The 12,087-nt window shown below is 49.9% G+C and overlaps 1 protein-coding gene and 1 long non-coding RNA gene across 2 annotated transcripts in view; one reads left to right on the forward strand and one right to left on the reverse strand.

Moving 5' to 3' along the window:
- WT1 (WT1 transcription factor) overlaps positions 1-2,414 on the reverse strand; it is a 48,386-nt gene extending 45,972 nt beyond the window's left edge. Inside the window, exons 1-2 of the mRNA XM_061149333.1 lie at positions 2,374-2,414; positions 1,495-2,210 (exon numbers count right to left, since the gene is read on the reverse strand). Of these exons, the coding sequence (XP_061005316.1) occupies positions 1,495-2,210; positions 2,374-2,414 (757 nt within the window). The remainder of the gene's footprint in view (positions 1-1,494; positions 2,211-2,373) is intronic.
- Positions 2,415-2,497: 83 nt separating this feature from the next.
- Positions 2,498-12,087, forward strand: part of LOC133054853 (uncharacterized) — a 63,501-nt gene continuing 53,911 nt past the window's right edge. Inside the window, exon 1 of the long non-coding RNA XR_009692522.1 lies at positions 2,498-2,638. This is a non-coding gene — a long non-coding RNA (uncharacterized LOC133054853). The remainder of the gene's footprint in view (positions 2,639-12,087) is intronic.

A 12,087-nucleotide genomic window follows, 5' to 3' on the forward strand; every position in this document is an offset into this window, starting at 1 on the left:
ACGTGCTAATTAGAGGTGGAACGATCAGAGAACAAGAATCTGCAATCGTCACTGAACTGTTCCAATACTCCTTGAGTTCCAACACTAGTTTTCCTTTATGAAAGATTTAGACGGGAGGGACCTCATGGGTGGGTTTGAGGTTTTCCACAGGACATGGATCCCAGATTCCCCGAACGAAGAGAGGAGGGTGGTTTCGATTTCGCTAGGGCTTCTGGCGGGCCAGGTGCTCTCGGCTGGGTGTGAATGGGGTCGCGCGTCTGACGATACGCGTTTAGAACTTGCGCGCGAAGGCGGGAAGAACACCGCCCTTCTTCCGCGCTCCTTGGGCACCCCAGCACCTCCTGGAAACAGTACGCACTCTTCTGCTCCCAACCCACGCATTCCAGAAACAGACTAGTCGTAGGCCCGAGCGAATGTTTGCTCTAGGAAAAGCATCCGCCCCTGCGTTTTTAAAGCATTTCCTAAAACACTGAATCAACCACCATTGGTTTAGGTTCACAACAGCGCTTAAGTCTAATGAACAAAATAAAATGCAGAAGTTCGGCGTGATTGATTCTGCTTTGGTCCCTGAGAAAAAGCGGGCGACGGCTCAAGATGAGAAAACCACGGCTGTGTCCCTTGCTGTACGAGGACTGAAAACGGAAAATAAACCTCTCTTTGTTTTAACTTTCAAGTCTTGCAAAAATCTTTCTCCAGCTACGACCCGGGTTCAACGACGAGGAGGCGCCTGAGGCGGACTGGAAGAAAGCCGGCGCTCTGGCCTCATTTCACCGCCTGTGGTAGGACCGCGTCGCGCAGTTTGGAATCGGATAAACGGGGTTCTCCAGCCCTGGAGCCCGCGTGGCCGCACCTGAGCTGGTACCCAGGAGCTATCCACTTCTACACTACTATACACTGGAGCCAAACGCAAACGGGGACATGGATCCAGGAAAGCCACTATTTCGTCTCCAGCTCATTCATTTACTCATTCTAGGGGTCCAAGGTACTTATGGTGCCTCTATTAGGGCCAGAGGAGCTCCTGGCATTTTTGGCGGGTAGACGCAGCAAGGGCTGCTCACCACGCGCTGGTCCCACTCTGAATCCAGGGTCTTAAAACGCCAATGCTTGCAGACGTTTGGTGGTGCCTTAGGCAACAAAACCTCTTCCCGAGTCAGAGCCAGGCATTGCACCGGTTCCCGGTTCCCATTTTTATCAGTGGTAGCCTGATAATTTCCTGGGGTCCAAGGGCCCCAGATGACCTCCCGGCTCAAGCGAAGGGTCCGGTTCCCCGGTTCCCCGCCCTGGAGGATGTCAGGAACCCACGCCGAGGACTTCCTCCTTTCCCTGGGCCTCCTGTCTACCCCAGCTGCGGCTTCCTCTACCCTTACAGTCCTTGGGGAGACGACCGGGTAAGAGCTGTGGTCAGGGAAGGGGTAGGACCGGGGAGTGCCCGCGCGCGGTCACAACCCAGCCGCCACCGCCCCGCGTGTAGGGGGCGCTCCCCAGCCCGCTTACCCTGGTTGCGAATAGCGGGCTGGCTCTCGAGGCAGCTGGGCAGGTAGGGCGCGTTGGGGAACATCCTGGCCTGGCCGGACGACGCCTGGCTGGGCGGAGGAGGACCGAAGGGTCCGTAGCGACAAGCTCCAGCCGTGCCGGTAAACTGGCCCGAGAAGTGGACGGTGAAGGCGCTCAAGCACTGCTCCTCGTGCGGCTCCGCGCCTCCCCAGCTCGGCTCCTGTTTGATGAAGGAGTGAGGCGGCGGCGGCGGTGGGGGTGGCGGCGGAGCCGGCGGCGGCGCAGGACCGCCCAAGGACCCGTAAGCCGAGGCGCCCGGGGGCGCAAAGTCCAGCACCGGCGCCCACTGCGCCGCGCCGCTCACGGGCAGGGCGCAACCGCCGCCGCCGCCCAGCGAGGGTACGGCCGGCAGCAGCGCGTTCAGGTCCCGCACGTCGGAGCCCATCTGCTGTGGCTCAACCCCGGACGCTCCGCGGCCCCTCCGGCTTTGCAGACGCTCGGCGCTCGACTCCGCCGCGCCTAACTTGGCCCAGATGCCTTCCGGACCCCGGAACCCCGGCAGCTGGGGCTGCTGAAGGCACCCAGGCGCGGGCCGGAGCGTGTGCGAAGACGCCGGCTCCGGGGCACACGTGGACGCCGGCTCTTGCCGCAGGAGGAAGTCCAGGATCGCGGCGAGGAGGCGGCGGGGCCCCGGCTCCTGGGCTGCCGTCCGGGCTCTGGGTGGGTGGGTGAGTGAATGAGTGGGAGGGAGGGCGGGAAGGGGGGAGCGGATAGGCGGTTGAGTTGCGAGAGCCCCCGGGTGTGGGCGCTGCCTTGAACTCCTTACCCCAGCTGCCTGGCTGCCCCCAGCTTCTCAAAGCTCAAATAAGAGGGGCCGGCGGCGGGGGAGGAGGAGGAGTCAGGAGTCTCGGCGGCTCCATTCACACCGCAGCCCTAGCGGATCCAGGCAGGGCGCGCGACTCCTTGGGGGCGTCCGCGCGGTGGGGGTGGGGGGCGGGCCAGAGGGAGCGTCCCTCTCGGAGACACCCTCCTCTCCTACCGCCACGCGCTCTCCGCTGGCCTGTGGGACACAGGCCTCCCCCTCACCTCCCCTTCTCGGCCTTCGCGAGTGTGGGCGCCTCGGGGCACTGGCGAGCCGCTCCAGGTGAGCAGGGAATGTCCCCCCTGCATCCCTGTGTGGTGAGGGTGGGGATGGGGTTGTTAATCGGGGAGGGCGGGTTGGAGGGAGGGGCAGGGGGCTCCACGAGGGCGGGAACTTCGGAATAGCTGCAGAGAACTTTCCTGGACTTCAAAAAGGCGGATTCCTTGCTTTGCGCCCGCGAGTCCGGCTCTTGCTTCTAGAGCCATCAGACTGGACTGGTGGTCATAATCTCAGAGTCACTAGGGAGTGGGGTGGCTTTTTGTGGATTCCAGAGGCCAGACTCAGGCGTAGGTGGGTGACCTGGAGGTTGCATCAACTGTAATAAACGGAGCGTAATTCCATTGACTGGTGACATGGTGAGGTTTGCGCCCAGAGAAGGGCGGTTTCCGCGTACCTGAAATCGGTGCCAGCGACACCTAATCTCCCTTTCTAGTGAGGAGTATCTAACTCTTCGACGGTGAAGCCGGCAAAACAGAATGGCGGCTAGTTTGGGAGGAAAGAAAACCCTTAGGGAAATGCCCAGATTCCTGTCGGAGAATCCTGGCGCCGAGTGTGGAGGGTAGGGGGTGAGGAAGGTTGGGATACGAAGTCCTTGGAGGTGAGATTGGCTCCCGGAGCCGCTCCTGCTGAGCTCTGCCTCCGCTCATTCCAGTCGGGAGTACCACTCTGGATGCGCGGTGACTGCCCAAGAGGCACAAGCCAGGTTAAGGGGACGGAGGAGAACCTCAAGCGGCCCAAGGCAGGGTTCCTACCGTTGGGAGCTCCCAGCGCCTGGCGCAGCCAAGTCAGGTTCCTGGCTCTACCTAGTCATTCTTTGGGAGTCCCGCGCTCCAGAACAGGTGTTTGAGGTTTTGTTTAGTTTTTGTTGGTTTTTCTAAAATAGTCGGCTTCTATCGGAAAAGAGACCCTAGGCTAGAAGCGCCGGGAACCTGGATGGGAGTGCGCTTCAGAGCGCGTGGAAACGCCCAGGAGGCAGCGGCGACGGCGCAGCCTGGGACTGCCAGGAGCGCCGGGCGGGAAGCGGCCGGGTGCCGCCTGGCCTCTGACACGAGGCTGGCCGCGGATGGGGCCCGAAGATTTTCAGCCAAGTCCATGTGAAGCAACAATCAAGGTTGTTGTTTTATAAAGAAGCTGGGCGTTTTTAAAGCCTTGATTTACTCACAAGGAGCTTTGGTTTTAATTAATTTGCACTAAGGAAAAGCCAGGAGTTCTGGGTGCGGACCCGCAGCGTGTGCGGCACCTACACGCTAAGTACAGGTCCCTCTGGAGGTCGCTCGTCCTGGAGGCGAAGGAAGCCTTGAGGGCAAAGGTCGGAAACAGGCGCTACCCATTTGATGGCTGGACCACGTTCGCAGTGATGGACACCTCTCTGCGCGACTTTGGTGCCTGACTTTTCGAAGTTTGCGCTCATAAGTTTTTTCTTTCTCTTCTTTTTAAAGAAGTGAAAAGGCTCTCGAGGCCAGCTCCTTCTCGCCCACACTCGTTGTGGGCCGCCCACTCCTCTCCCGCACGCCGCATCTGTAAGCCTGCGCGGGGCTCCATCGCTGGGCAGAGGACATGGGCTTTTAGTCTTTTTGATGGAGAAAGGCCTCTCAGAATTCTCAGGCCAAGTTGCCCTCTAGGATGCCCCAAACCCCTGTCTCACACCCTTCACTCTTATTTATACTTAGAAGTAGTTTTTTCTCAAGCGCTGTGAGGGAAAGCAAGCCATTTAGGAAAAGACAGGGATTTCCACCTCTAAACGGGAAAGCTTGAGATTATTTCTTTTTTATCCTTCTTTGCAGTTTATTGGGGGTATTTGGAGGAGGGTGGCTTGACTGTGACCTTTTGTGGTTTTGAATCCTAGAGAGAGCAAGGGCGCTTAATTCTGACTTTAAGGGGGGAAAACAGTTTTTGCCTGGGGGTGGGGTGAGAGGAAGGGGAGGGGGGCTAGGAAATTTAGGACTCTACTTGTTGCCTGAAAATTCTTGAGAGAGGGAAAAGCAGTGATGCGATCCCCATTTCGACTCTGGGGTACCCCCTCACCCCGACCTTATAGTCCGAAGCGGTGGGAGGAGTCCCCTGCAATCCACAGCGCAGAGAAATAAGTGCTGTGCATCCGAAGCCGCAGCCTCCCCCGAGATGAGATCTTCGAAGGTCCCTCGGTCTCGCCTGCGTCCGTGCCCTGAGCCCAGGCGCCCCAGAGCCAACCCCGGGAAACCCGCAAACTACCGCGCCCATCTGGTCCCTCAGCTCTCCACGTCTCCCTCCGCTAGACAAGGTTCTCGGCGGGCGCTCTGCGGTTCCCCAGGCTGACGCGCCCGCTCGGCTAGCCTCCGCGCCCTTAGCCGGGCAGACAGTCTGGTCGGAAAGGTCCAACCTCTGACCGCCCCAGCAGGTAGGGCGACCGGCGGCATCTCCGGCAGCTCGAGACCTGCCCAAGGTCCCAGGGATCTGGGGGCTGCGGAGACCTGGCTACTCCTTTCTCTCACTCACCTTCCCACCCCCCATATAGCGAGGAGACCTCTGGCGGAGGATGTGGTCTGAACCACCGATTGACAGAGCTAGAAATTCTACTCCCCGTTCCGCAGAAAAGGAAACTGAGGCCCAGGCAGAGGGTGGAGAGGCAGCTGTGGCGTGCAGTGGTTAAGTGCAAGGGATGGGTGGCCAGAGAAAGGGGTCGCAGCTCCCCACCAGGTAACCAGCAGCTGGAGGACCACAGACGCGGTCTGTAGCCGCTGGGAGCCTCAGTTTCCTTAGTGGTCACATGGAATAATGAGTTATTAGTACCCACCCTCAAGGGGTCTTCAGGAGTAGACAGAAGATAGTGTTGGCCTATGTCCTCGATGAAAGTTACAGTTTTTTGTTATTATTGTCCAAGGACATTGAACAAATTAGTGGCAAAACCAAGGAACCCAGGTTCCTCTCAGGGCTTAACCCACCACCTTCGGCCTTTTTAGAGCTAATGAAATGGGGAGTAAAGGAAAGGAGGAAGGGAGATGCTGGAAACCTACGTGGCTTTGGTGTCATTGGTAAAGTTCATCCTGGCCTGGAAGGGGCTTAATTATTCCAAGATTTTAAAATCGAGGCTGAGTGGGAGGGGGAGGGAGGTCCTCTAACCCCCACCCCCACCCCCACTCTGACCCCGGCGCCGTCAACTGGATCTGACCAAGCGCCCAGCCTGGCCCTGTAGCCGCGGCCCCAGGGACCAGACCGTACTCCGGAGCCGCGCTCCGGGCGTCACCCCTGCGGCCGCCGACAACTGAATAAACACACCAAGGCGCTGCGATCTGTCAAGGGCTGGGGCCGCCTGCCCGCGCCCGGGGCCGCAGACAGCAAAAAGGAGTGGTGGGCTGCCGGGAAGGAACCAGCGCTCGACTTAGCGCCTCGCGCAGAGGCCAGTGCCCGAGCTCCACGCGTCTGACCGCTGCTCCTCTCCTCCCCGCCGACTCCAGCTCTTAGCAGACTGCCTACCCCGGGCCTCGGCAGGCGCTTAGGCTGGTTTCCATCCCCGAGCAGGCGGTGGAAATCCCAGCTTCATTTATCTAAATTGAAAAAAAGAAAAAAAGTAAGAGAAGGGCTTTTGTTATTGTCTACCCCCGGCCTCCTCTGTTCATTTGAAAATTAACTGGACTTTTTGGCCAATCTCCCATCTACGGCTCAGACTCAGTTGGTTTGGGGTCCCAAGACCCGTGCGCACTGCGAGGTGCGCAGAGCAAAACTCCCCTTTCCCCCACCCCCGGCTCGCAGTGTCTAAAGCGGTCAGGGTTACCCGTCTGTTCTGATGCCACCGCGAGAGAGTCCCCAGTGAAAGGATTCCGCGGCGCTGCCTCTATTATTATACCGTAAATCTTTTTAAATTCTGGAACTAATTATATAGAGGATATGTCTCAATTTGTTCTGCATTAATGCCACAGTGGGGATGGAGGCCGGGCCGTGGCCAGAGCAGATACGCAGGCCTATGAAATTGATGAGCTGAGAGTTGCTTCTAGTCCTGAGCGCACCATCTGGAATTCCAGTCTGAGGTTACAATTAGAACTCCTGACCCCAGATTCAACTTTGCAAACAACAGGGGGAAAAAAAAAAAGATGGGGAAAAGAAAAAAAACCAAGAGGGAAAAAAAAACCCGAACTTACTCTGCACCTGTAAAAAAAAAATATCCTCACACAATCTTAAAATCTTCTCATCTTAGAAGATTCTTTCCAAGTATTTCTTTTAACCTATAAAAGATGATGGAATATATTTTATAGATTGGATTTTATCTTATCCCCTTTCCCTCTCCAGACTGCACTCGATTTAATAGTTGTCAGTTTTTCCTCAGTGTTGGATTTAATTATATAGGAACAAAACTTGCCTCAGTAAATTAGTTTGCTAAATATTCTGTCACCTTTGTGATTCTGCCTTTGAGAGATAGCTTAATTACGGAAATCTATCTGGATCTAGGATTTTTTTTTTTTACTTGCCCCACCTTAACTGTAATCAGAGATGTTATTTGTGTTGTAATTTTATTTGTGTTCTAAATCAGTTGTGCCAATTTCTTCCTTCTTTCTTTAGTAACATGCTGCTTTATTTTCCTCTCACTTTGACCCCCTGAAGAAAACGAAGGACCAGGCAGTAAGGGGGAATCTGTTAAATTTATTAGCATAAATACTTAGACAAAACGAGATATAAATCATTCAGATGAATTAAGCCATAAAATATCCCAATGAGGTCAGTTCCTTGCCAGGGTCCTGGTGTATAAATGTTCATATAAAACGAGGCATCAGTATTATCTTTCAAACTGAATATGTTGTAAAAATATCCAAATGTTAAGCAAGGAATATGGGGGCCATGGCAGGGCACGAAGGGAATATTCTTTAGAGCAGCCTGTTAGCACTGTGGTGCTCAAAATGTGTGACAGAAAGGAAAAATCTGAACAGTTTGCATTTGGAATATTCAGTAAACAGTTTTTTTAAAGGATATATTTGATCAGAAGCACAGGAATAAGGAAAGAAGAGATAAAGAACAAAAGGCATTGCTTTCTATAGAATGTTTAGCTTAAAAAAAAAAATCTGCTCAGAAAGGCACTGGCTCTTCATACAGATAACGGATGAGCCATTAGTGTAGGGCCACCTGGGCCTTCGTCTGCGAACCCGGATATGCAGCTGATCAGCAGAAGGATGTGTGTTCACTAGAGGTCGTCTGGGAGAAGAGGTGTGGGGGAGCAAGGGAAGGGAACGGCCAGAATTCCTAGCAGTGGTATACCCAAGACAAAAATCGATAAAATGTTTAAGGAGCAGTGGCTTGAAAAACCCATAACCGAGGCTCTCCGTAAACCTTGGCAAAGCAGGGCATTTTGTTGTTGTTGTGTTTTTAGAATGATTGCTCTGAAGCTTTTTTTTTAAATCATGGAGTCAACCAGAAAAAGGGAATAGTCTCCCCTTTATCTCCAGCAGGGGCATCCTTATCCTTTCATTTCCATTCATTTATTCACCAGCAGCAACTATTCATTGGCACATCTTACGTGACAGGCATTGTAGCAGGGACTGAGACCAAAGCAATGTGGGGACAAGGTCTGCCTTGCTCCCATGGATCTTACATTCCAGTGGGAGTGACAGACAAGCTACAAGTCACATGCTTTCATATCGTGATAACTGCTACAAGGAACGAGGAGGCCTGGGGATGGCAGCACCAAATCGCTCTCACTTCATTCTGCCCTCTACCCACACTGCCGTATTTTAACATTTTAGTAAGTATCCCACCCTACTGCCAAGGTGCAGGGAGATTCTGAAGGATTTGGAATGCTTGGTATAGATAAATCTCTGCCTACCAGGCTGGACTTTACGGAATCGGTTGGGTAGCTGTTTAGATGGAGCTGCATTAAAATTGTCAGCCCTGGCTGAGGGACTGAAAGGTACTGAGACTCTGAAAAATTTTACTTTCTCCTTTTCAAAGGTAAAAATAACAGCACTTATTCAAGTTGTGAGAACTAGATGAGATAAGGCGTGTAAACTTTTTAGCCCAAAGGAAGCACTCCATAAATGGTGGCTGTTATCTATATTAACATACAGTCTGGTTTTCTGTTGCTTTGCCTTTTGCTTCTAACTATGAAGAACTAATGAGTTCTAGACTTAGAGCTGATATTGGTGTGAGTTAAGAAAAGGTAGCAATCTTTGTTCTTGCTGGATCAGGGAGAAGGCCAGGAAGGGAAGCCCTTTGCTCAAGAGTCTGATCTCAGGCAAGGATGTTGCCACCTTAAAGTAAATTGAAATCATTGTGCCCTACACCTGGGCCCTGAAACAGGAAATATGTAACTTTGCTTCAAAATCAGCTTCTTTCCTTTCAGTACAGAAAGCTCAAGGCTAAAGTCAGCTTGAAAAGTTTAGGATTGCCTTCTTCCTTATAGTTACATTTCAGGTATGCAGCCAGGTCCAGAATAAAGAATCCCAGGCTAGCCACAAGAAAACCTGGACTTAAATCCTGTCTCTGCCAATGACCATGGCCTTGGAGAAATAACTTAGGGTCTTGATTTTTCAGTACCCTTATCTGGAAAAGGAGGATAATGAAAACAATGAAATAAAGTATACAGAGTGATCTGAAAACTGTAAAGTGCTAGGCAATGCACAGAACTATCAGGATGATCTGTAACATGAGAACGAACAGTGGAAAGGAATACTCTTGGAAACACTGGGGTCCATCATTTGCTCTCATGTTTTTCTTCATTTGAAAAGTGGGCCTTTCTCTTGTGTTTGTTGTGAGAATTAAATGAGATACATGTAAACAATACTCAGCAGAGAGTGTGTGCTATATGGATGTTGCTGTTACTATTATCCTTCTCTGGTCATTTTCCTAGGCTCAGAGGTGGGCCCTACACTTTTTACACCAGTAGCTTCTTACTCTGGAGGCACAGACTAGTATAAAGAATCTGACTTAAGGATAAGATGGCTGGGGCTTAAATCCTCCTCTGCTACTTATTTTCTGTAGACTATGGGTGACTTTTGTATTCTCTCTGAGCCTTAATTTTTGTAACTGTAAAATGGGGCTAATAATACCTTTGCCTCACAGAGTTGTTTTGAGAACAGATTAACACAACGCATGTAAAGTGCCTACATGGTGTCTCGCATGTGGTCAGAAATCTAAATGGTAGTAATTAAATTTTAATTTGTCTAATCGGAGGATGTTAGCTGACTTCAAAAAACAAATCAGCCCTCAAGAACTTGAATTATAACATGATTCTGAGCATTCACACAAAAACAAATTCCTATCTTCTTTTAAACTACCTGCGGCTGCATAGATATCTCACTCTTTCATTTGTGAAAGACTGCAATCAAGGCATTGACAGTGTTTCCTTTTTGATTGTGAGCTCTTTAGGATAAAAATTAGAATTTTATTTAGTTCCACTGGGATCTTTGCAGAATATCTAACATATATCAAAGATGTTGGTCATCCCATGCTTTTTCAAAATAAGCAGGAAACTGTTTTCAGCCAGTGGAGAGAAAAAGCAGTTTGACTGTCTTCCTGGAGTTACCACACAGCATTTATTAATAGTTCTATAAACAGGCCTGAACATAGTATTAGCTGGCTGCTCAAGATATTATAAAAGTTTATGAGAAGTTGCTTAGGAAAAACAAGATAGAGTCATTAGAAATCTGATACTGGTCAATAGTGCATTTAATTCCAAGTCTCCATAAATCACAAACAGATGAAACTTCTATTGTGATCACTGTTCCAGATCTGAAGGATCCCCCCTCTTCCCTTTGGTAGAAATTAAATAGATTAAAAATGCCTAAACTTTTTTCCCCTCTACTAATATAGAGGCTAATTACAACATTTCCCAAGGGATAATAAATGTTAAACTCTAATCAACAGATTGACACATGATAAATAAGAAAGAAGCACATAACTTTGACTTTCTATTTAGGGCACATGTTTATCTTTAATTATCCCCGACCTGGGAATGGAGTAATTGCTGTTATCTATTTATTATGTGTTTCTAGAGTGACATCACATTTTGATTTTGCCCAGGGAAGCTTCAGTTTAAGCTGTTGTCCCAGCTTAGTTATTATTTTCCCTTTACTTCCAAAAGCATCCTGGTTTTGATGGTAAGTGATAAGGACTCCACTTGCTTAAAATTTTATTTTATAAAAAAGATGTATTTAAGAAAGCTGTTAGAGCAAAGGTGAAAGATAAGAGTTAAGTGGAGCTAGTGGAGGAAAGATTGGACTGATGTTAGAAATGAAAGAATGAGAATAGCTACTGCAGTTGAACATAAATCTTAGCTCTGAGCTTCCTGACAGCCAACTCGAAAAGGGAAAATAAAACTAGTTACACATCTCTCTTTATGCAATAGAAGGAGGAAACCCAGTTTTTCGGAAGAGACCAACTTTTCTAGCAACAAAATGAGCTTATTATTTGAGAGGAACTTACATCACTGAATTTTCTATAAGGGTTATCAGCAATGGTTAGTAATTTCAACAGTAATGTTTCTAAAGTTGCAGAGACAGTCTCTAAACTTGTATATTCTCATTTCAACTCAATAGTGTGGTATTAAAATTATAGTTCTATAAAGCTTTTTTTAAGAGGGACAAGGCAATAATATACACTCCTATTAAAATTTTGAGGATCTGCTGCTGCTGCTAAGTCGCTTCAGTCGTGTCTGACTCTGTGGACCCCATGGACTGCAGCCAACCACGCTCCTCCGTCCATGGGATTTTCCAGGCAAGAGTACTTGATTCAAATTAACCTAGTGTTAATTTTTAGAAACTCCCAACTGATAATTTTTAAAAAACATCTTTTATTCGTTAATCTTCAAATAACTTAGAACATGAACCAAAGTACTGCTAAGGACCTGATCATTGTTCTCCAGCATCAGTGATCTGATTTGGGAAGAACTGTAGGGCAGTGGTTAACTGAGGTGATTTGCCCTGAACCCGGGGTTGGTGTTGGGGGAGAGGACAGCTGGCAATATCTAGAGACATCTGTGATTGTCACAACTCTGTGGGAGTAGGAAGGTGGATGCCACTGGCATCTAGTGAGTAGCTGCCAGGGATGCTGCTGAACATTCTTAAATGCACAGGGCATTCCCCCCACGACAAAAAATTATTTAGCCTAAAATAGTAAGTGCTGAGGTTGAGAAATTCTGCCCTAGAATATTATCAGTAGAAGAGATCGTTATTGCTAGCTGGGATAGAAAGGAAAATTCTTCTTAGAGGAGTGGGACTTGAACTAGAGTACCCCACCCCACCCCAGAGGAGCTGGAGGATCCCTGTCCCCAGATTCAAGAAACGGCGGCAATAGAAATAGGCAGGTAAGAATGTTGTAAGGTGAGGCATGTTGTAGAGATGCCATCCACAAAGGGGATTGTGGGTAAACTAATTTGGCTAGAAAAGATGGAGAATCCATGTGGAGCAAGTAAGAGAAAGCCAGAGAGTACACGCAAATTTAGGGCAAAGAGTTTCTATTCTGATGTTATGCTCCAAGATCCCTAAATATTG

Source organism: Dama dama, chromosome 1 (genome assembly GCF_033118175.1).
Source record: "Dama dama isolate Ldn47 chromosome 1, ASM3311817v1, whole genome shotgun sequence".
Taxonomy (NCBI): domain Eukaryota; kingdom Metazoa; phylum Chordata; class Mammalia; order Artiodactyla; family Cervidae; genus Dama; species Dama dama.